The sequence below is a fragment of the Phyllostomus hastatus genome, unplaced genomic scaffold, assembly GCF_019186645.2.
Source record: "Phyllostomus hastatus isolate PE091 unplaced genomic scaffold, TTU_PhHast_1.1 phas_contig_198, whole genome shotgun sequence".
In the NCBI taxonomy this organism is placed as follows: Eukaryota; Metazoa; Chordata; class Mammalia; order Chiroptera; family Phyllostomidae; genus Phyllostomus; species Phyllostomus hastatus.
In genome coordinates, this window is record NW_025333715.1 from 2624726 (window position 1) to 2648525 (window position 23800).

General features: G+C 64.6%; 1 protein-coding gene across 2 annotated transcripts in view; it reads left to right on the plus strand.

Moving 5' to 3' along the window:
- The first annotated feature begins 772 nt into the window (after positions 1-772).
- The window catches only part of PHF21B (PHD finger protein 21B), a 55593-nt gene continuing 32565 nt past the window's right edge, over positions 773-23800 (plus strand). Inside the window, exons 1-2 of one of the 2 annotated variants that reach the window (XM_045835012.1) lie at positions 773-826; positions 1691-1756. In XM_045835012.1, the coding sequence (XP_045690968.1) occupies positions 773-826; positions 1691-1756 (120 nt within the window). Of the gene's footprint in view, positions 827-1481; positions 1500-1690; positions 1757-23800 lie in introns of those variants that run through there. The other variant, XM_045835013.1, reaches the window with a different exon arrangement.

The window sequence follows — 23800 nt, forward strand, 5'->3', positions numbered from 1 at the left end:
CGGAGGAGGGGGGTGGGGGCGCCCCGTCGTCCTCAGCTTGGGCCGGGGTCGGCAAGAGGAGGACGGCACCGCCGGAGCCCCGCTCAGAGCGCCCCGCCGCGGCGGCCCTGGGGTGGCGCTGCGAGTTCGCGCCCCTGCGGGTCACCACTTTTGTTCTCCGCTCTGGGCGCCGGGTCGCGGCGGCGCCGCAGTGCGCACGCGCGGGCGGGGCGGGGCGGGGCGGCCGGCTCCGGCCCCGCCCCCCGCAGCCCCCCGCCCCCCGCCCCCCGCCGCCCCGGCCGGCTCCATCCGGGCACTGCCGAATTAGCATCGGGCCGAGGCACAACTTTGCCGAGACCCAGCGAGATCCAGGCGCGCGCGCCGGAGGAAATATAGTCCCTGCCGGCGGGCGGCTCGCGCGGGCGGCGGTGGCGGCGGGGCGGGCGCGCGCCGGGCGGCGCGGGGCTGCGCGGGGCTGCGCGGGGCTCCCGGCGCCCCGGGGCCATGCGCCGGGCGGCGCCGCCAGCCCGGGGACCCGGCGCGACTTGCCGGGCGTCCTGAGGAGTTGGGGTGGCCGCGGGCTGTGCGCCGCGGCGCCCGGCCGCCTCTCCTCCCCCTCGCTCGAACCGCGCTCGCTTTCGGTGGTGGGGGCGGGGGCTCGTGCCCCCCCACCCCCGGGAGCCCCGGTCCGCCCCCGTCCGCCCCCGCCCGCCCCCGTCCGCCCCCGCGGAGCCACGCAACTTCGGCGGAGCCCGGGCCAAAGTGAGCGCAAAGTGCAGCCCAAGTTGCCGCGATGGAGCTGCAGAGCCGGCCCGAGGCGCTCGCCGTGGAACTCGCGCGCCACCAGGTAGGCGGCCGGGCGCCCCGGGCCGGGGTCGCGGGCTGCAGGGACCCGGCGTCCCGCTCCTCGCCGCGGGGTCTGGTCGACGGGAGGTGCCGGGGGGGGGGGCGCTGCCTCGGGAGCCTGCCCCCCGGGGGCGGGGACCCCGCTGGGCTTCCCCTCCAGCCGCCACGTGCGGTCCCGCGCGGGGGGGTGCGGGGTGGGCAAGGCCGCGGCCCCGCGAGACTCGATCCCGGCGTCTTCCCTTTCTCCGCGCGGGGTCTGCAGGACCCAGGGTGCCGGGTGGCGACCCCTCGTGAGCCCGCCCCCGGGGTCGGCGCGAGTGTGTCCCGGCGCCCTGCGGCCCCCACCCGCGTGCAGCCCCGCACAGTTTGCAGAAGTAGTTTGGGCGATTGTTGCTCAGCGAGCGGCTGCGCGGCTGCCGGAGCCCGAGCGGTGTTGCGGCGTGCGCGAGTGTGTGTCGGGGAGATTAGGACGCGACTTGAATATTTATGAGCTTTGCTCCACACGGACTCGCCGTGTTTACTTGGCTCTTTGTTCCTCCCCCCTCCCCCGGCACGCACTCACACTCAGTCCACACGCACCCCGGCCTGCAAACTTGCACGGCTCGGGGCGCACCTCCGGGTGCCTCGGCTCCCGCCCCGCCCCGCGAGCTGCCCCGATGAGGCGGCAGCCACAGGTAAGCGGCCCCGCACGGTCCTGACTGCCCGGTCGCCGCGCTTTTGCGGGACGAGGCCCGGGGAACTTGGGGCGCATTGCGGGCGGCCCGGCCCGCGGGGCCGCAGGGCGCGGGGCTGAGGTCCGCGGGGCTCCGGGCGCACCCGCCCCCCAGGGCGGTCAGCCTGAGCCCACTCCTCCGTGTTTCCACAGAACGGCGACCTCAAGAAGCCGCTCCACGAGAGGCAGCCGCGGATCGCCGCGCTCAGCGACAAACGAGTAAGCGAGCTGGAGCCTGCGCCCACCCCCCACCCCCGCCCGCCCGGGTCGGGAGGAGGGGTCTCCGGGCACTTTGGCAGCACCCTAAAAAGTGCCGGCCACGGCGCCGCGCGCTCAGGCTCCCCAGGGAGTCCGTGTGCCATCCTCAAAGTTACCCGCGCCCCCCCTTTTCTGGAAAGAAAGAGCCGGGTTCTCGGAGGCCGAGGGGGTAGAGCGCAGTGGCCGGAAGACAGAAGCGGCACTTAAAAGGCGGCCGGCAGCCCGGCGTCCATTTTGAGTTGGTGGACATGTTTTTGGAGCGTGGGCGTTTCTCCGCGCCCCGCGCCCCCATTTCAGGCCGGCGTGTGGGTGGCGGTGGAGGGGGGCGGTCATCCGGGCCTGGACGCCGGACCGCTCGGACGCGGTTTCTGGGTTCCCTTGCAAATCTGGTCTCTCCGGAAGCGTGCCTCCGGGCGCCCCCTCCCCTCACTCCTCCGGCGTCACTTTTTATTCTTGGAACCTGACGCCAGCTCCCTGGGAACAAAAGAAACGCGCCCCCGGGACCCCCCAGTTCTGCCCCAACTTTGGTCTGCGGGAGTCGGGTGTAGGTGGGGGTCCGGGAGAAGCTGCTCACGGAGAGGGCCGCGGCCGCCGACCCCCTCCCGGCCCCTCGGGGAGGAAAAGTTGTCCATTGTGACTTAGTTGCGCTGAGCTCAGCGCTCGGGGTTTCAGCACCACGAACAGATGCCGCCGCCGCCGCCGCCGCCGGCCGCGCGCCCCCGCCCCCTCCCCCGGCCCCGCGCGCCCCTCCCCCTCGGCTCTCCCCTCCCCTCCCCGCACACGCGCTCCCGCCCCGAGAACTTTGAGAGGCGCAGCCAATGGCGCTCCCGGGGCTCCGAGGCTGGCGGGGACGGGGGCCTCGGTGCCCCTCCCCGCTGCCCCCGCCCCCCCTGGCCATCGATCCCGGTTCCTTCGGAATGCCTGCCGGCCGCCGTTTTCAGCACCAAACTTGGACAGCGCGCCCCCCGCCCCCTCCCCCAGTCCCTGCCGGAGTGACCGGATCAGATGACCCCTCCCCGGAGGAATGTGTCCGGAGACCTGGAGGAGATTGGCGGGGGTGGCGGCGAGGGCGAGGGAGAACTCGGAGGCCGGTGCCGGTTACCAGTGTTTAAAGTTGGAAAGTGCTGGGAGGGGGCGTGCGGAAGAGGAGGGGGCCGGCGTTGCGGAAGGGAAGATGGCTGTTCCCCGCCGTGGGTCCGCGCCTGGTCGGGGGCGCCGGGCTGGACCGCAGAGCTGGGACGACGGCATTAACCCCTTTCTGGCCGGGGCCACGGCCCCCCTCCCCGGCCGCGCGCGCCCGGCCTGGAGTGGAAGCTTCCATTCCCGCTGGAGGGGGGGCCCGGTGCGCGGCCCCGGCGAAGTCGGGGAGTTCGCGGGGGGGGAGGGGACCCGGGCTCGGCATTACCATTTTGATTGCTTTGATGCCATTTTTGGAGGGGGAGGGGTTGGAAGACCCTTCTCCGCTGAGCACAAAGATGTTTAATCACTGTGTAGAATCAAATCAGATACTTTCTTTAAAAAAAAAAAAAGAAAGAAAGAAACCGCCACCAAATCCGGCACAGTGTGATAGCGGAGGGTTGCTAAACCGTTTTTCTCACCGGGTAAAGCGGCAAGTTGTTGACTCTTACGCAGCGACGGAAGATTTGAAAGAGCAAAAACCCAGCCATCCCGCAGCTTTCGTTGCGACAATGTCTCTTTATGTGTCTCGTACATGGCAACAGTTTCACTGTTCGGAGTGGCTTTTCAGAGCTCGGGTCTGGTCGTTTCTTCTGTGTTGTAGCAACTATTTCGAGGCTGTTTAAATTTTTATGGTGATCGTACATGAGTAGCTATTTATTATCTGTCATGCCGGGATTTCGATGAGGGTGAGAGAAACACTGGAAAATCCTGTTGGGAGGCTGCTGTTACGAGGCTGCTGTTACTCGTTCCTCGGAAGGAGCTGTCCAGCTCCAGCCTTCCTCTCTGCCTTTCAGTTTGAATGGGGAAGGATGCTTGTGAGCCACTGTGCCTCCATCTTTGTGTGTGTGTGTCTGTGTGTGTGTGTTGAAGAAGAAAGACGACAACAAAAACTTTTGTTCTCCGGCCTTTTCAAAATGTTTCCTTTTTAAGTGACTAGACATGACATCTGGTAAGCAGCCAGGGTTTGGCCTGGCCCGCCGAACTCATGTTTGTAACTGTAAGTGTGTTGTTTTTCCTTTTCCCTTTGTGACATTTTATGTAACAAGGGCTCATAAAAGAGGGAGGGGAGGGGCCGGGGCCCGGCCGGGGCCGTGGTGCAGCATGCTAATAAAGCTGCCCGGGCTCTCCCAAGCTCCGAGGTGAAACCTTGCAGAGGTCGACCTGGGGGATGAGTTGGGTAGACTTAACAGTCACTGGTGTCTCCTTGGGAGAGTTGGGTGATGATTGGCAGCTTGGTGGGGGAAAGGTCAACGACCTGCCCCTTGGAGGTGACTCTGGCTGCACCCTGACTCTGCCTGGCCCGCCCCGACCTGTGTGTGGGGGGGCAGAAGTGTGGAAGCAAGGGTGAACACGCCAATATTTCAGAGTTTGTTTTTAACTCAACACACATTTAAAGGGAGTGTTCATTTATAGATTTGCTTGGGGGAGAAACTCATACCATCTGGGCCTACGGAGACAGATGTGATTTCGGTGCCGCTCCTGCTTGGAGTATGGGAGGGAAAGGTTAAGTTTCAATTAAAAGTGCACACGTGGATGATGAACTGGATAGTCGGTGAGCGGATGACCCCATTACCCACATCTGCTAGAAATACAGTCGCCGCTGAGTGATACCTCTCGGTGTGCGGGCATCCATTTCCCATTCACGCCCTTGGCGCAGGGCTTCTCCCCGTGACTTCCGGAAGCACGGACAGGCGTTTAGAGAGCGTTACCAAGCACCCCTAGAAGCAGGCAGGAGGTCGTGGGTCAGAAGCGGAGAGATGCAAACTCCATACATACGACTCCCCCGTGCCCCCCTCCCCGTCGCCAGTGGGTGGGGCCTAAGCCGGAACCCGCTTCCACGGAACCCCGAGATTTGAGAGCAGTTCACATTTGTCCTTTAGAAACAGCCGCGCGTGTGGGGAGTGGGTGCGCGCCGAGTGGTGGCCCGGCCGAGAGTGGCCAGGCCGCGTTCCCGGGAGCGGCTGCGCCGGCGGCCGCATCCAGTTGCGGTTTGGCTGGAGGAGGCAGGACCCCTCTCCTTCAACGGGGTAGGTAGGGTGCTCAAAGCCTCCGTAAGTCGCTCCAGGGGTTCGACGCCTTGAGTCCGCAGCGCGCGCAGAGAGGCAGCCACGCTTCCGTCTCAGCCGCCCAGCCGCCAGCGCTGCTGCGTGAACAGCAGACCGCCCGCAGACGTGGGGGCGTTTGCTCCCCCTGTGGCGCCCTCAGCACAGCGTCGGGGTGCCCCGGGCGCTGGGCATCCCCAGACCTGGACTGGGTGCCCAGCGCAGCCTCGCTGTCCGGGAGCCTGCTGCGCGAGCTGCAGCCCGCGCCGGCGTGGCAGAGCGGGAGAGAGATGGAGGCGGAGACCCTGGAGGTGAACCTGGGGCCCTGCGCGCTGCTCCGCCTGTCGATTTGATGGACTCTGGGTTCCGAGGGGCTGCCCTCAAGTGCAGCAATAAAAGTATGTCTTCTTGAAAGCTGTTCTGTACGGGGCGCGTGCCTGGCGCTGAATCATGTCTTCCGTGTGATTCACGAGCCTCCGCGCTGGACCCCGGAGGAGCGCCTCCTTGGAAGTGTCCGCCGGGGAAAACCGGGGCCAGTCCACTCCGAAAGGTCCCCCCCGACGGTTCGCTGGCCTGCGCTGCAGGGAGCTTCCGCTCCCCGGGTGCTCCCCCTAAGTCTGCTCCTGACCAGGAGGCGTCTTTGTAATGCTTCTGACCGAGAGTTCGAGACCTCCTCCTTCAAGCAGCGGCATCGCCCATTAAAGGGAAAACCTAGGCCGTTTCCCAGCGCCCCTCCGTCCATTCTCTGCGGGACAGCGGGTGCGATGGGGAGAGGACAGTCCGGGCCTGGCTCCGCCCAGGGCCACCTGCGGCCCCGGGGCCCCCTCCTGCCCTGGCACAGCCATCCGTCCGGGCCCACACCTTCCCCTGAGCCCTGCTCCTGGAGCCCCTCTTCCCCTCCGTCCTCCCTCCACCCTGGCCCCCGCCCCCATCGTCTCTCAGCTGCAAGAAGGAAGCAGCCCCCTCACCGGATCTGCTTAGAAAAACGAAAGCCAGCTTGACTGAAGCACAAGTCACACAGCGCAGGCAGATGAGCTGCCCCTTTAAATAATACAATCACGTGGTTTTCGCAACCATCGCGACCACTCGTTTGAGAACATTTTCATCTTGAAAAGAAACTTTTTTTTAAAGGCTTTATTTATTTATTTTTAGAGAGGGAAGGAAGGGAGGGAGAGAGAGAGAGAGAGAAACATCAACGTGCGGTTGCTGGGGGCCGTGGCCTGCAACCCAGGCATGTGCCCTGACTGGGAATCGAACCTGCGACGCTTTGGTTCGCAGACCCCGCACTCAATCCACTGAGCTACGCCAGCCAGGGCTGAAAAGAAACTTTCTGACTCTCAGCCCCGACACTCCCCACCCCCAAACTTCCGCTCGTTCACTCTCTGTCCCCGTGGAGAGGCCTGCCCTGCCCTTCCGTGTGACTGGAACCGCAGGCCGTGTGGTCTTAAAGTGACCGGGGTGGGGGTCACCCACGTGGGAAGCGTGTCGGCACTTCTCCCCTCCCCGTGCCTGGAGATGGCCCTGCTGTCTGACGGACCACGTCTGTCTGTCCATCCACCAGCGAGGGACCCTTGCTCATTGCCACTGTCTGGCCCCTTCTGCCGCATTCTCCACCAGAACGAGTGTCTTCAACCCCGAAGGCCACCTCGGCACTCCCTTCCTCTCGGGAGGAAGCCTGAGGGGGTGGCCCCGCCCACCCGCCCGGCCTCTGCTGGGCCCCCTCCGCCTCCCTGGCGCCCCACGGTGCAGCGCCCCCCTTGGTGGCTTTCCAGCTGTTCCTCTGCACCTTGAACCGTCCCTGCCTCTGGAGAGGGCTCGTGGTGGGGGTTCTGATCTTGCGGGGTCCTGACCCGGCTGCGGCTGCTGGCTGGACTGTTAGCTCCGTGAACACGGGGCTGTGTGTCTCCCCCCTGCACCCCCACCCCCGCCCCGGTTCTCAGGGCAGCGCCCACGGCAGCTGAGTGCTTGCTCTTGGAAGCGGCGAGGACTTGGTGCAGACACGGCGTGAGTGAGGGTCAGCAGTGGTGGACGCAACCGGTCCTAGTGGCGGCCCTAGCCTGCGGCAGGTGTGCGACACGACACATGGGAGGCTTTTAAAACCGTGTGTGTGAAGAGAGAGGACTCAGAACCAGGAGGAGCAGCAGCCCCCGCCCTTAGGCACCTCTCCAGAGAATGAGGCGTAGGTGGCCCTGCCTGTGTCAGGGGCATCCGGGAAGAGCTCCGTGGGGGTCTTGTGGTAGGAGCTTCTGCCCCGTGTCTGGCCTGGGGGTGAGGAAGGGTCCCTGGAGGAAGTGGGGAGAGGGGTCCTGCAGGACACCCGGGGCTGTGGGCAGGCGGAGCCGGTGGCCGAGCCCACTCAGGGGAAACGGCCTGGGGAAGCCAGGGGCCGAGGGTCTGCAGGAAAACCACGAGGGGGGGAGGGGAGGCAGCAGAGGAGGTGGGTGGGGCCGGAGCAGGAAGGCCTCGGAGGAGGCCTGGGTGCGGGGCCTGGGTGTCGCCAGCACGGGGCAGGAGTGGCGCTGAGGCCCGGCCCCAACGTATGAGCTCCATGGGTGTTTGTCACCTGCATGGGAAGCCCTTGCGCATTCCTGTGGCAGGGCCCAGGCGTGACTTCCGGGGGAGGCTGGGGGGCCCACAGCCCTGGGCAACCAGTCCATAACAGGCCCTGAGGGCGGGGAGACCACATGGGACCCCCTCCTGCCCCCACCTGAGCCTCTCAGAGCTGAGAAGTTAGTGGGGGGCACTTCTGGGGGCCTCCAGGAGGTGACTCCATGGGCGTCTGCTCAGTTGGTTTAAGGAAAAAATGTGTGTGTGTGTGTGTGTGTGTGTGTGTGTACGTACACCTTTTTGCATTAGTTCTTGCATTTTCTTGACTCATTTTATTTTGACTGTGTGTAAACTACGTAGTAATGAATATGCTGACATATACCAGTACACACAGTGCATCCGAAGTCTATGGTATACGCATCCGCTTGATAATGCTTTGTCCGGGGTGGTGTTACTGAAGTGAGAAGGAAGAGAACTGATTACCGTTCTCTCGCCCAAGTGAACTCTTGCCGAGGAGGGCGGCGAGCGCTGTCCTGGCCCCCATTTCTGTGACGCGTGGGAGATGTAGAAGAAATCGCCCTAAAGAAGGTTTCTGCTGGAAGAGAAACTCATGCTTGCAGGGGAGGGACTCACGGCACAGACTTGAGAGTCAGAAAGCACGAGCGGCCCCTCTGTGCCACCCCCTTCCCGGGCGCGGGTTCAAGGCTGCTGCCCTCTGGCCCGGCCTGCACACAGACTCCTCCCACACCGTCCACGTTCCCCGTGGGTGCGCTGCCCACGCGGCTCCTAGACCTGACTCGGGCCCTGAGCTCCGGGTGGCGGACGTCTCCCGGGAGCGGCTGCAGTTAATCCCGCAAACGTTAACAAGCTCCCGCCCGGCCCTGGGGGACCTGGGGGCGATGGGGGTACGGGTAGTGACAGTGGCCTCCCCCTGAGGAGGCTCCGAGGTCACCCAGCGCCTCGTGTGGGCTCTGCCCGTGGGCGTTGTCCCGCAGAGCTGGGGAGGCGGGCTCCCTGTCTGCGGGGCCTCTCGCCCCCAGACTCGGCTGGCGGCCGGCGAGACCGGCCTGTGACGGGTGCCTGGGCTGTCCCCGAGGAGGTGGCCCTTGCACCTGTGGAGACAGACTGCCCACGCAGGGCGTCGGCCCCCTGCGGCCCCCACATGCCGCACCGGGTCTGTCCCGTTCCCTCCTCGAGGTCAGTCTTGCTTAGTTGTCAGGACGGCGCTGTGACGTGGTCAGGCCACAGGAGGGGACTTCCGGAGGTCAGGCAGCTTGGGACCGCCTGGAGGGTGCCGCAGTCGTAGCCCCTGCCCGGTCCCGTCCAGCGCCCTGTGCTGCGGAGTGTAACACGATGGCGCCCTAACGCCATGACCCCAGGGTTGCCTCCGGCTCCCTGCACGGATGCGGCAGAGGAGCCCGGGCAAGTCACTTTGCCTCCGGGAGCTCTGGGTTCCGTCTGTAAGGCCGGCGAGCTGCCGAGACCTAGCTCCCCGCTTTGTTCAGGTGAGCCGGCTGGTAGTGCGCGGTGGGTGGGTCTGGAGAGAACCGCGGTGGCCGCGTCTGTGGCCGCAGGGAGCTCCACCCTGCACTGTGGGGAGGGGGCGTGGGGGGTGCGGAGCCTGTGCGCAGTGGCTGGTGCCTCCTGTTGCCCCCCGTTTCTGGCGGAGGTGCCCATGCGGTGACTGTGCCGTCTTTCTCCCCTGGGTCCGAGGAGGTCGCTTCCGTATTTTAGCCCCTTAAGACGCCGCTGCTGGAGCGGTGCCGCGGTCCCAGTTCCCTTGGGCTCTTTCCGAGGGGCGCGTTTGGTCCTAATTCGGTAATGCCTCGAGCCTCGTCGGAGCAGCTGGCTTTGGTGAGTGCCCTGCGGCTCAGCCAGCGACTCCTCCAGCACCTGTGTCTGTCCCGGAGCCGAGTCCCGGGCTCGCTGCCCTGCTGTCTCGCTGACGGTGGCCGCCGCCCGTGCGCGCCGCAGCCCGCCGGCCTCAGGAAGCGCGGTTGGTCCTTCTTGCCCCGGGGCGGGCGGGGGCGCTGTTGCGCAGGAGCAGCGTCTTGCCCCGCGCTGGTCACTGGGGGCTGGAGGAGGCCGTTTTCGGGAGGTCTGTTGGCTCAGCCTCCGGCTTTGGGGGAGAGGCGGGTCTCTGGCGGGGGGGGGGTGCGTGTAGTGGGGCCACACTGTGCGTCTTCCCGCGAGTGTTTGGCATGTGCAGGGTTTCAGGGGCCAGGACCCGGGACCTGATTTCCCTCCTAGAGGCGCGCTGGCGAGAAGGCCCTTAGAAACGAGAGTGATGGGGCGCCACCGGTCGAGCGGGCGTGCTGGCGCGGGCCGGCGCGCGGGGAGGCCGTGAGACAGGCACCGGGAGCGTGAAAGGATGAGATGGCGCCGTCAGCTCTGTGTCCGCGGTCCGTCCTCAGCAGGTGGGACCTGGGCATTACCTGTCCCCCCATCAGCTTTCTGATCCGACGCCACCCCCAAGCCAGGCCCCTGGAACGGCTCGCTCGCCCGACACACAGCCCCCCCGCGTAGGGGCCTGTTCCTGGTCCCCGTTCTCTCCAGGGGCGGGCTGGGGGGGGGGCGGGGCAGGGAGGTGGGGGGTGGTTGTGGACAGCGCCCAGCTGGGGGCGGAGGCGCTGCGCTCCGGTCCGTGGCTTCCCGACCGCAGCCCCTGCGCGGGAGTGTGCGTGCCAGAGATGGCGCGCTTTCTGCCACCGTCAGGAAAGTCTGGGGTTTCCGTAACTCCTCCGCGCAAATTCAGGTGAGAGGCCGTGAGGTCGGTGCGTCAGAGACCACCGTGAAAATGATCTTCCCTCACAAGGCGGATGAATGTCCTGGACCCCGGGAGGGGGCCCGGGTCCGCAGCCAGTCCCTGCCTCTCCCCAGACGCCGCCGCCCACTGGCTGGCCCGGGTGCGTGCGGAGTGCGCCCCCTGCCGGGCGCAGGAAGGGTTCCCTGCGGTGTGGGGGGGCGGAGCCGGCGGCGGCGGGGAGGCTGGGTGGACCCCAAACAGATTCACCCGCGCTAGTCTGCCCCCCCCCCCCCCCCCCCCCCCCCCCCACGGCGGCCGGGAGCCCCTCCGGCGGGGCCGCCGCTCCTGTTGTTATTGTGACCGTGGTTATGTTACACTTCAGGGCGGAGGCACCTTCTTCTGGCTTTGAGACGGTCCCCGTTCTCCAGAGGAGCAGACGTGCTTCCTGAAGATAGTTTTTACGGGCAGTTACTTACTCGCTTGTAGCAGTTTCCGGGGTGCGGTGCGAAACTGCTGAGGCGGCTTCGCTCTGGTCACCGCCTCTGCTGCCCATGACACCCCCCCCCCCCGGGGGCTCTGGGAGACTGATGTCCCGCCAGGTCCCGGAGGCCGGTGGCCCGTCTGGTCTCGGGTGGGCCGCACTGTGTTTCCTGCTTGGCACGTGGGTGGGTCTGGTTAAAACACAGCAGAAGGGAGGATATTCATGGGGGGGGTTAATTTTTTTGTCCAGGTTCGACTGGAACCCTCAGCCCCCAAGTGCAGCAGGAGGGCAGGTGGCGGGGTCCCCATGTCACAGCGGAAGATGCTGCTTCCCAGGCCGCGTCGCCCGGAGGTGGCCGGGTTGGGGGCGCTCCGTCGATGTTACCCTGCTGACAGTGACCCGAGGGGCGGCGCGCCGGCGGGCCCAGAGACGTCACTGCTGCAGAGAAGCAGGCAGGCACCTGCGGCTTTCTGCCGGGACGGAACCTCCGGGGGCTTCTCGCCCCTGTGCACGGGGGCGTCCACAGCCAGGACGGGGTCCTGAGCTGGGCACTTGGTGGACACAAGGGCGTGCGTCCCCCTGGCTGGCCCTGATGACCTCAAGTGCAGGGCTCGGCCACCGGGCCCCCTTTGTACCGGTGGCCGATCATGTCCCTGAGTGGGGACAGGGATGGCCCAGGGGATCCGGGACCCCTGGGGACTCCGGTCTCCTGGCCACACGCCGCAGCCACTCGAGAAGCCGGTTGTGGTTGTTTAAGCAATTAAGTCCTGTGTGTTCACCGGCGTCTTCTTTCAGAAGCTGTTTGCCCAAGAGGGCATCCTCGGCATGGGATGTGCCTCGGTCTCACGGAAGCTGTTCTTGTGTGACAAGAGGGCAGCCAAGAAAGGACTGGGGACCCTGACCGGGTGGCTCGGTGGGTTGGCGCTTCAGCCTGTAACCTGAAGGTTGTGGGTTTGATTCCCAGTCAGAGCACATTCCTGGGTTACAGGTCTGGGTGTGTACGGGAGGCAACCAGTCGATGTTTCTCTCCCTCCTTTCTCGTTCTCTTCCTCTCTCTCTCTAAAAGCAATGAAAAAACGTCCTTGGGTGAGAACTTTTTAAAAAGGGCCCTGGGGCGGCACCTAGTGCCGTGGAGCAGCCGTGAGAGCTCTGGGGCAGCTGGCTTCCGGTGTGCACAGGATGGGGCGGGCGACGGCGGAGGCTCACGCCAGGGCTGTGTCGGCCACGTGAGACGCCCCGGACCACACGGATACAGAGACGGACACAGAGACGGCTCAGGAAGAGCAGAGCCGCTCGCCACCAGCCCCCCACCCCGCACGTGGCTCTGCTCCCAGAGTCTACAGGTGGGGGCCCCCCCAAACCGAAGAAGTGCTGAGAGATGGCGGCGGGGGGCTCGGTGTGGGGAGAGCAGAGTGCCTGTGCACCGCCAGAGCGGGGGCAGCGGGAGTCCCTTGAGCTGGCAGGTGGGGCCCTGGGGGCCCGGGGATGCCGGCAGGCTGTCTGTCAGGGGTGTTGCAGTGCAGTCAGTCTGGGGGGAGGCCCCGAGCTCCAGCAGAGAGGAGAGGGCAGGGATGGGCAGGGGGGGGGGGGGTGGGCGAGGAAGGAAGGGAGCCATGTGCCTCTTCGGTGCCACTCGGGCGGAAAGTCAATCTGCGCATGCAAATGAGCTTCCAGATGCAATTAAAGACATATACATATCCGCGACCGTGATCCCGAGTTTAACGTGAGCGGCGGGTCGCAGGGTGACAGGCAGCGTTTCCTGCCGTCGGCGGCGCCGCCTCTTCCCCGAGGTTCTCGCGTCTCAGTGGCGATCAGCGCCCGGCAGGCAGTACCCGCCCGAGTCGCTTCTCGGAGTGCGCTCTCGCGGCCCGCTGCGTACGGAGCGGAGCCCTGTCTGCCCGCCCACCCGGCCGGCTGGTGCCCTCCTCCCCGCTGCCACTGCCAGGGGACCCGTGCTCAGGCCCCTCCCGGGGCTTGTCCGGGTTTGGCAGGCGAGATGGCCGCACAGTGTCAGCCGTGTCAGTGGGGGCAGAGCACAAAGGGTGTGGGACGCCGTCCCCACCGGGGAACGGGCGTGCTGCGGGAGGCTGCCGGGCGCTGGGGTGTTGGGCCCAGGGCACTGCAAGGGGACGGGTGGCAGAGCTCCCTGTGTCTCGGGCCCTAGAGCCTGTGTCCTCTGTGTGCCCCCCGCCCTGTCAGCTGCCGTGTGTCCAGAAGAGGGCGCTCCGAGGGCCGGGTGCCGGCGGTGGCCTCTATGTGCCTGCTCTGTACCGGCACGGGGCTGGGCGCTGGGGCTGCAGCAGTGGCTGGAGGGGGCCCTTGAGACACGGCCCCAGTGTCCGAGGCGGGGACAGGTGACCGACGAGAAACGGGAGAGAGGGGTGGCGGGGTGGGTCAGAGGGCGACAGGTGCCCCGACGAGGAGGAGGGCAGGTGGCCATTTTAAACAGGGCGGTCGGGGGGGCGTCTGGGACAAGGCTGCGGGGGCGTGGAGGGTGAGCCTGGTGGCCCCTGCAGGAAGGAAAGAAAGGGTGTCCTCTTTGGAGGGGACAGCCTGTGCCACAGCCCTGAGCCGGGGCCTGGCGTTTCCGGTGTGGCCGGCAGAGAGCGAGTGAACCGGGAGCATGAGGGCGGTGGTCTTAGAGGGGGACGGGGCAGGCGCTCCCACGCCAGCATCACCGACCAGCCGGGACCGTCCGCGGGGGGTGGGGGTGGGGTGGAATTCTGACTCGACGCTGGGAGTTGCCGGGAGGCTGACCTCAGCCCACAGTCTGGAGGGCTCCTGGAGTGCCCGAGCCGTCCGGGGGGAGAGGTGACCGTTCTGAGACATTCGCCCAGCCCACCCGCCCCGGGGCAGCACCGGTGCCATTGGGTGGACGCGAGACCGGCTGGATCTCCCCGGCCGAGATTCTGCGGTTCAGAACCGCTGCGATCTCCGGGGTTCCGTCCTCGTCTAATGCAGAAGCGCAGACTCCGAGACGGCAGCCCAGGCTGGGCCAGGCCCCGCCCCGCCCGTCCCGCCAGGGGCCTGGCCCCACGCAGCCCCTGCTGCTCGGGGTTTCCGGGAGAAGCCAGAAGCCACGTGTGGTGGCTCTGGTGGCTTCCACGTGGGCGGCGTGCAGATGCCTCGTCTAGATGCCGCCGGCCGCTGGGTCTGCTCTGGTGCCCACGACCGACCGGACCGGCGGCCCTCCGCGTCACCTGTCACCTGGCTCCTCCTGCTTCTGGACAGGGCGGGGGCCCCTCCTCCCCACTCACGTGCCTTCGCAGCTCCGTGCTCCGGGGCCACCCTCGAGCAGTTCCCCGCCGCCCCCCCTCCACGTCCCCGGCTCCTCCTCCATCTCACCTGCCGCCTGCACGTGGGCGGAGCGCTGGGCACGCGCTCGGGGTGAGTCGGGGCCCAGGGCGCCGGTTCCGCGCCTCCAGGCTCCCCGGAGACAAGGGGGTCTGACAGCGAGCCCGGGAGTCGGGGAGGTGCACCTGGGGACCCGCGCCCCGGGGAGAAGCAGGTGCCCCGTGCGTGGCTGGAGGGCCGCGGCCGTTCCTGAAGAGCGTCTGGCTCTCGTTTCGAGAAGTAAGTGGGACTCAAGAATCTATTTCTGTAAATAAAACAGCCCCGCACCCCCCTCCTCGTGCCCGGAGTCCGGGCCTCGTTGAAGTTAGGTTATTAACGAGTTCTGCTGAGTGGGCTTGAATGGGGGCCCCGCGTGCACATCGCCGATCTAATTATAGGCGCGAGGGCCGGCACCAAATAAGCAGCCTTTAAAGGGAGAAGAGTCTGGCAGCTCGGCTTAAAGTGTCCTTTAATGAACTTCTTTGGCACTTGTATCTTAGCAACACATTTTATTACATCCTGGTGCAGCTGGACTCACGCGCAGTAATTTATCCCCCGCCCCCCCCCCACTCGGCCTGGAGGGAGGAATGTGGGGCCGCCTCCCTTCCTGAGGCTGTTTGCGTCTCTTCTGCTTTGTGTAGTTGATGAAAAAGATAAACACGGGCCGGAGCGGGGACGTGCTGGCGGGCGGGTGGGTGGACGCTGCCGTGGAGGAGGGGACCGTGGCCCCGGGCCGAGGGTGCGTGGCCTTCCAGTGGCTCCGATGCCGGTGCCGCGGGCCGCCCTGTCCCTGCGCCGATCCTGTCCCTGGCCCTCCCTGGGTTGGGGTATTTTTATCTGGACTGCTTTCCCGAGATGGCACTCATCTGGGGACGGCGGAAGTGGGGACATTTGCAGATCTTTCCTCGCCGTCAGCAGCCTGGAAGTGGGGTGGGGGGGAGTGTTCTAGACGGAAGGGGGGGGTCTGTGCCGTGGGGAAGAGGGAGGGGGTGCCGCCAGGCCCGGCCCCTGCTCACAGTGAGTGCGGGGATCTCGCCAGCTGCACCCTGCCCTGAGCCCTAACTTTCCCGTCTGCTGCGTGATTTTCCCGTGCCTGCTGTAACCGCTGACTGTGGACTGGGCAGCCTTGAACTGTGGAAATGCACCCTCTCCTGCTTTGGGGGGCCGTAAGTCCAGAATCGAGCAGGGCTCAGCTCCCCCACAGAGGCTCCACGGTGCGGGGGGGGGGTGGTCCTCCCGGCTGCTTCCAGCCCCCCGGGCGCCCCAGGGCTCCTTGGCTTGCGGCTGCATCATGGAGTCCGTCTCTGTCTCCGTGTGGCCTCTCCTCTGTGTCTGTGTCTTTTTCATCGGGTCCCTAGTCGTTGGGTGGAGGGTCCACCCTCACGCAGGGTGACCTCCATTTAATTACATCGGCGAAGACGCAGCTTCCAAATGAGGTCGCCGTCTGAGGTTTTGGGTGGATGTGAATTTTGGGGGGGGCACGACCCAGCCCACTACACCTGCCAGCTGAGGCCAGTCCCACCCACTTCACACAGCAGCTGGGGATCCTCAGACAGGCGACTGGCGCTCGATGCCGCCTCAGTGCCAGGTGCGGTGGGCTCTGCGGGCAGCCGCACCCCCCACCCCGCAGCCAGGGGCTGAGACGGAGGAGCAGTCTCGGACCTCGGGCTCCGTGGGCCGAGAGACGGCGTCTTGTCCGGTTTGAGGACTGGACGTCAGGGCCGCCCAGAACATGCAGAGCCTCCCTCCTTACCACGCGGGGCTGGCTCACGGGGCGTGGGGGGCCTGGCGTGGACTACAGGTGCGATTTTGAAAACCAGCCGGCCCATGGCTTCGCCCTGATTTGTTCTCCTTCCGGCGAGAGGAGAGGATGCTTTGGGGCCCGGTGAGTGGTCAGCAGGAGTGGGCACCTGCCGCACAGTGCCTGCGGCCCCTTCGCCCTGAGGGAGGGGCGAGGGCCCCTGGGTGGGGCGGGGCCACTCTTCCCGCCCCCACCTCCCAGGGGCTGCTCCACTCGGCACACGTTGCTCATCCTCACGGGTCTCAGTTTTCCCACCTGTAAAGTGGCCGCACTGAAGGACCCGGCCACCGAGGCCCGTGGTGGGCGTCATGGGCCTTACGGGGAGGCACGTGTGTGACTCAGCAGGTTGCTTGAGTATGTGTGTGTGTGTGTCTGTCTGTGTGTGTGCGTGCATGTGTGGTTTTGGAGTCCCTGTCCAGTGGCTGTGGCCTGTCCCCCTGGCCGACCAGGGGGCTGGAATCCATGTTTAAGTCTCAGGAGCCACGTCCTGTCTGGGCTGCTGTTGAGCCCTCGTGGGTGGGAGGGTGGAGGCGGCACTCACCTGGGACAGGTGACGGCGTGCGCCCCTCGCCTTCCCACAACACCACGCTCTGCTCCCCTCTCCACTTACAGGGTGAGAAGCTGCGGCTCGGGGGTACAGTCCTCGTCCAAGGGCTGAAAGGTGGCCCCGGGTTAGTCTGCCCTGAGCCCCAGCGCCGTCTGTGTATCGGCCGAGGTGGACCCCCAGCATGCTGCCCACGTGAGTGTGGCAGCACACGTGAGTGTGGCCTTGGGGTCCACCCAGGTCCCCCATGCCATGTGGGCCCCCGTGTCTCGGGGGCTGGTGGGTGGGGTGGGGGTATATCCCTGTGGGCCTGAGTGTGAGGAAGCAGGACCCCCGCCATGTCCCCAAGGCCCCGGGGGCGAGGCTTGGACCTCTGGGTCAGGTCGGGCCTCTGTACAATGGGGGTGGGCCTTTAGTGTCTGCGTGGCGCGGGGTGACCTCGGGCGGGATGACAAGGCCCAGGGAACCGGCCGGTGGGTGCCCGACTCCCGCTGAACCCCGGTAACCGCGTCGTGCCCGAGCCCGGACTGAAACCGGCTGCAGCACTGGGGCAGGTGGCTGGGCCTGTCCCCGCCCATCATCGACGGGACCCCCGGTGACCGTCTGGGCAGGCGGGCAGGTGCGGCTTTGACTCCCAGCCCCCGGGCCCAGGCAGGCTCGGGAGGAGGGCCCGCCCACCCTTTTCCGGGCTGAACCCTGCCCGCCGTGGGGCCAGACAGAGCACGTTGTGTCGACCCGTCATCTCTCAGGGACGTTCGAGTTTTCCCTCTGCTGGCTCTTGGGAGTGACCCGGGCGTATGTGGCTGTGAACCTGGCTGTGCAGGACGCAAATCCGTCGGGGCCCCTGCTTTCAGCCACTGGGGTCTGCGCTGGCTGCTGGGCTGGGCTGGGCTTGCCCTCCCACACACGCCCGTGGTGGAGAGAAGCCTGCCGGGTTGCCGGGGCGGCCCGTGGGAGAGCACGTCCAGGGTGGCCACCCCCCGGCAGACCCCCGGGGGCCTTGGTTTTGACCTCACCATCTCTCAGGGAGCTCGGGGTGTCTCCCTCCAGAGGTTTGCGTGGACGCTAAACACGTGCACGTTAAACATGTGGCCTCGTCCTGGCTGGTGTAGCTCAGTGGATTGAGCGCGGGCTGCGAACCAAAGTGTCGCAGGTTCGATTCCCAGTCAGGGCACATGTCTGGGTTGCAGGCCCTAGCCCCCAGCAACCGCACACTGATGTTTCTCTCTCTCTCTCTCTCTTTCTCCATCCCTTCCGTTCCTAAAAATAAGTAAATAAAATCTTTTTGAAAATGTAGCCTCGTTGTGGTGGCTCGTCCAGGCTTTACGCAGGGGTGGCCGACCTTTGGGCGTCTCTGGGCCACACTGGAAGAAGGAGGGTTGTCTTGGGCCACACGTTAAATACATTGTGACACGTGATCATAAAAAAAAAACCCCTCATAACGTTTTAAGTGACTTTACGATTTTGTGTCGGGCCACATTCACAGCCATCCTGGGCCGTGTGTGGGCAATGGGTTGACACCCCTGCTCTATAGTGAGTGATTTCTCTTCCTTTTCCCTGTCCTGATGGTGAATCAAGGTGGGCGGGGGGGGGGGGCCCAGAGTCTTCCCAGGGGCAGCAGTGACAGTCGCACGACAGCGTCTGGTGTCTCCGGCACCGGCACGTACGGTGAACACATCGCAACGTCGCGAGGGCATGAGAGCCGAGGCCGGAGGGCGGGTGGGTCCAGTCCGGGGCGTCCGGGGGTGAAGAAGATCGGGGTGAGGGCACCAGGTGGGGCTGGGCCGCACCTTCCCAGAACCTCTGTTTCCCTCTCCCGTGCCGCAGCCGCTTGTCGCCCGCACCTGGAGTCCGGGTTCAGCAACTACGTGTGGAGAGGCCCCCCGGCGTCGGCCACGGACGACGTGGCCCTGCCGCTGTGGACCCCCGGGCGTGCCCCTGAGCCGTGCTGGCCTGGGAGCAGGGCGAGGCCCTCCACCGCCGACCTCGGCCCCGCGGTCTCCCCGGCGTGCGGAACGTGCCACGAGAGCGACATGCAGGCCTTTCTCCCCGAAACCTCCCTCTTTTTCTGGCGCTTCTGTTTCTTCACCTTCTCGTGTTGGGCCCTCGCAGACGATGAAATGGTGTAAGATGCAGACAAAACTGGATAGGTCGCGGCGATTTCTCTCGACTTGGGACGACTTCTGCTGGTGACTGTCTTTGGTGGGGTGGGGCTCGGCTGCGGGCGGATAAACCCAGTTAGGTTTTCCCCAGTGGAGTTTGTCCCTGGCGGAATGAAGTATGTCCGTGGCTCACGGCGCTCTGAGGAGATGTCACCTGTAGGATCTGCTTCCCAGGCAGGTTCCACGAACACCGATCAGATCGTCCAGGGATTCCCTCTTCAGTCTCCTCCCCAGTGGAGGTCTTTTTCTGACAGGGAGCTCACTACCTCCAAAGCAGGTTCCTCCCAGGTCTGGTCAGCTGGTCTTCAGAGGGCCGTTACTTCCCATCCTTTCGTCCTTACACCCAGTGGGGGGACCGTCACAGTCATGCAGTGTGCACGTGTGTGCGTGCATGTGCGCATGCGTGTGCATGTGCGTGCGTGCGTGTGTGTGTGTGTCAGACGTGGGGCGCTCCGCAGAAGGAAGACCCGTGAGCCTCGGAGTCTGTCCTCAAGGGCCTCCGTCACCGTGGGGAGCAGTCATGCAGCTGCCTGGGGATGGGGTGTGATGGCCGGAGATGGTGGGGAGGTCAGAGGAGGGGGAGACCTTGTCCCCCAAACCCGGACCCTGAATAACGGACACTTTCAGCTCCCAGCCAGCACCTGTGACCCGGTCACTGTTGTGACATCGAGCGAGTTACTGGCCACCCTCCTGCCCGCTTGGACTCACGTGTGAGGTGGAGATGGTGCGAGAATTGACTCGTGACCAGGGGGGCTGAGGGACAAAGGTGGGGGTCGGCTCCATACTGCATGGGGCGCACCTCGGGGGCTCTGGGGAGGTGCGTCCCCGCCCTGCGGCCCCAGCCAGGCCGCTAACCTCTGACAACGCTGAGCTTCCGAAACCTCCACCTCCCGAGTCTGCTGGTCCCTGCTCTGGCCTCTCGCCCCACCCTGCTGGCCACCAGCATTTGCCAGATGCACCTCCCACATGTTTCTCACCTGTTCCCGCCTCCGGGGCTCTAGTCCGCCTCTCAGCTGCCTCACTGCTCTCGCGGCCTCCCGAGTCTGCCGTCCACCCTGTGACCACGGTGGCTCTTCCGCAGTGTCGCCCTTGGGTCACCTCTCTGTGCACGGGGATGACCTCCCACGCCCCAGTGCCCATGGCAGTGGCTGTGAGGGTCTCCTGGCCTCTCGCCTGGGGCTGAGCCACACAGGCGCTGCTGTGCTGGGAGCGGGGTGGGGGCTTGCCCCCCTCCACGGGGCCGCTGGCCAGTGGGAGGCACCAGGGCCCCGGGGAGCAGCACAGCCTGGCAGCCAGCGACTGGAGGAAGACGACTCCGGAACTCTCTGCTGGTGATTGACAGGCCTGCCGTCCTCTGGCCTCCCGGCCCGGCCTCAGCCTCGGGTGCCAGCCTGGACCTGCTGCCCGTTTCCCAGATGTGCCAGCCACCTGCGGGCCACTGCATCCTCAGGCACCCAGGATGCCCCGCCGGGACGCCCCCCGCAGAGCTCTGCAAGACGACACGAAGCCCAGAACACGCCCGGCGTGCCTTAGAGACTGGGGCTCTTCCTGGGCATGTGTGTCTCGTTTTGCAGTTATTTTGTGACATTTACTGTCTGTCACTTAGCAGGTCTCCAGCGTCCCAGGTCCACACCCGGGGGACGCTGTCTGTCCCTCCTCTGTCTGAGCCGCAGCTTCAACGGCTGCCAGCGGGAACACCGAGGATCTGGAAGGGAATCACAGGAGGAAGAGACAGTGTGTGATTTTTCTTTCTTCTTTTTAATCCTCACCTGAGGATATGTTTATTGATTTTAGAGAGAGAAAAGGCGGTTGGGGAGAGTGAGAGAGAGAGAGGGGAGAGCGAGAGAGAGAGAGAGAGGGAGAGAGAAAGAGAGACATCAGTCGGTTGCCTCCCATATGCGCCCTGACTGGGACCGAACCCACAGCCCAGGTATGTGCCCAGACCGGGAATCAAACCCACAGCCTTCTGGTGTGTGGGACGACGCTCCAACCAGTTGAGCTACCCGGCCTGGGCACGCATGATTTTTCTTGAAAATCAAAACTTTAAGTGAAAAAAAGCAACAAGATAAACAATCCCACCACCTACACATTTTAGTGGATGAATGATGGAGCAAGATGTATATACGGAGGGGCCCCAAAAGAAACCAGAATTTATTCATTCAAAATTGTGTATCTAATCTTACATGTTCAAACTTCAGTCACCTTCACAGTTCTCTCCCTGTGATGCAACACACCTGTCGAGACACTCTCCCCACGGCTCGAAACGGTTTTTGAGCTTGTGGATCTTGATGCCTTTTCGTGCTTCTGCCATTTTTTGTTTCGCCTCTTCCACCTCGGCAAAATGTTTCCCTTTGAGGACTTTTTTCATCTGGGGAAACAAAAAAAAAGTTGCACAGAACTCACGCTGTTTTTGGTCAAAAACTGCCGAACACTCAGTGTGGTGTGGGCAGGTGCGCTCGTAAATCACCTGTCATGAAATGGGCAAATGTGCTGAAAAAGTCTAAGAAAATTTTTTTTTTCACTGAAGCTGAACACCGCCTCTCACCACAACACCAGCTGGTCCACTGGTCCAGATGGGTTCCTAGAACACTCACTAGCAGGAGGAGCCTTTACTATAAGGGGCCCGCCCTCCTGAAGGTAATTACAGTTTTTGGGGTCCCCCCTCATAAGTAGCATATGTGTTGCATACTTTCACTGACGGAATCACTGCTTTTCACACTCACTGTTTAACTCTCAGGGGACTCTTTACTCCCAGTCACAGTGTTTGCAGGCTTCGCAGAGACCCAGGCCCTGACTGGACCTTCACTCGGGCCCCCAGAGCCTGTCCCTGACCCCCATGGGAGCTCCGTTTGCCAGCAGGCGCCTGGAGCCGCCCCGTGCTGTGAACCAGAAGCTCCACCCCTGGGCCTGGGAGTGTGTGGGACATGCTCCTGGCCACCCATCAAAGTGGAAGGGCGTGGGTGGCAGCTTCTTCAGCCCTTATGGGAGACTCCTTTTTGGATGGTGGTGGTTATGGCAGTGGTGACGATGGTGATGTGATGGTGGTTGGTGATGGTGGTGGTGATGGTGGTAGCGGCAGGGTGGTGATAATGGTTATTAACACAATGCTGGTGATTTGGGGAAGTTCATGGTTGTTCCTTGCCGAACTTGGAGAAGGACTGGGGGGATGGGGACACGGAAGTGGGGTTCAGCCGCAGGTCCTCGGATTCCTCACCTTGCACACTAGAGTGAGGCATGGGAACCCCTGAACCTCAGTTTTTCCACCTGTAAAAGGGGGATAATGGTCTCCATAAGCTCTGAAGGCCTAGGCACGTGGCTTTGTCGTCATGATTCCGGGCTGCACCCCATTTTAGTCGTGCGGCGTCTTCATGCAGAGGCGAAAGGAGGGCGTGGGGGGGGGGAGTGTGAAATGGTCTGTGACGTTCGACTGTCATCACTAGTGTCACGTGATTGGCAGACGTTTCTGTCCGTTTGCGTCGATTTCCTTAGGGTCTTGAAACTTATTTCTTAATGTTTCTTTTATTTATTTTTTTAAAGATTTTAAAAAAGATTTTATTTATTTTTAGAGAGGGAAGGGAGGGAGAAAGAGAGAGAGAGAGGGAAACATCTATGTGTGCTTGCTGGGGGCCATAGCCTGCAACCCAGGCACCTGCCCTGACTGGGAATCGAACCTGCGATGCTGTGGTTCGCAGCCCGCGCTCAGTCCACTGAGGAAACGTATTTCTCTAAAGAAACGAGAAAAGCAAACAAAGTGCTGAGGACAACTGGGCAAGCCTCCCTGCCACCTGCCCTCTGGCGCGGTGTGTGGGGACCGGCCTGCGTCCGCTGCCCCAGGTTCGGAGTGGTCCCTGGTCCACTGGTGGCCGCGGGGGCCGGGGCAGGGGGCCCTCCGGGGCCTCCTTCCCGACCCAGAACCTGTGGCATCTGTACTCCGCACTCACCCCTAAGGAGCTACCTAAAAGATACATCGATTTCTAGTTAAAAATCACAATTTTAATAAGTGCCCTCTGCAAACCTTATTACGTACAGTCGCCGAAACACACAGCCTGAAAGTAATGAAAACCCACCGCCTCTTGGATGCGGGACGTGCCTCTCGTTTTCCTGCTCGGACACGGGGTGGGGGGCACTCGCTGGAGGGCCCGCTGGGCTGCCTGGATCGGCACGGGAGTGGGCAGCACATGGGTTCAGAGTCCCCCCCGCCCACCTTGCTGGCCGCCCTGCACCCTCTCTCAGCCGATGGATGACCTTCGGGCCTCGGCCGCCTCATCTGTGAGATGGGCGTAGTAGTCCAGTCTCGAGCGTGTCCCGAGGTGATAGCCCATCCCTGCGCAGAGCACAGGCCCCTCTGTCTTCCTCGCTCTCCCTGCTCCGCAGCCGCCGTGGGAGGGCTAACCCCCCTCGCTCCCCATGCCACGGTTGTTGCAGTCGGCTTGCTCCGTTCATTCGTTCGTTCGTTGGTTCACTCACTGGCTTCTGCAAGGAGAGGAGAGGGAAGCTGGCGGGAGGCGGAGAGGGCGGGGCGCCAGACAGAGCGCCTCCCTCCGGTTTGGGCCGGCACTCCGCGGCTGGGAGCTCGCCACCAGCGACTCGGTCTAGGCCCGGCCCCGCAGAGCCAGCCGAGGCCTGCCTGTCCAGCCAGCACCCCCCTGCCCTGTCGGGACTGGTGGGGTGGTGGGCGGTGGCATCGCCGCACACAGAGGGAGCCCACGCAGGGCCGTGGCTGGGCGCTCCGTGGTCCCGGCCCCCACCCCCGTGTAGCAGGGGCCCCTCCTCCCCGGCGTGCGGGGGGCTGGCGGGGTGAGGGCGCGGAAGGTCCTCGGCAGCATTGCTATAGAAACTGGGCGCGTTTCTGCGAAGTTGCATTCCTGGGCGACCTCTTGTCGGTTCCCATTCCAGATTCTCAGAAACACTCCAGTGCGTCCTTGAGCGCGGTGCCCGGGGCCCTTGGCGTTTCCTATTGGTCCCCGTGCCGCTGTCGCTCCGGGCCGCCCGCCCCCACCTTCCCAGCTAGCGGGTGCAGGGCCGGGCCTCCCCGGGAGGGAGTGGCGCCGGGGTCCCGCCCCTTGCTGGTCACAGGCGCTGGGCGCTTCCTGAGCACCTCTGGGCAGCCTGGTCTCCTCGTCGGCAGACGACAGGCGGTCTGTTCCTGTGTCCGCGAGCCAGGTCCCAA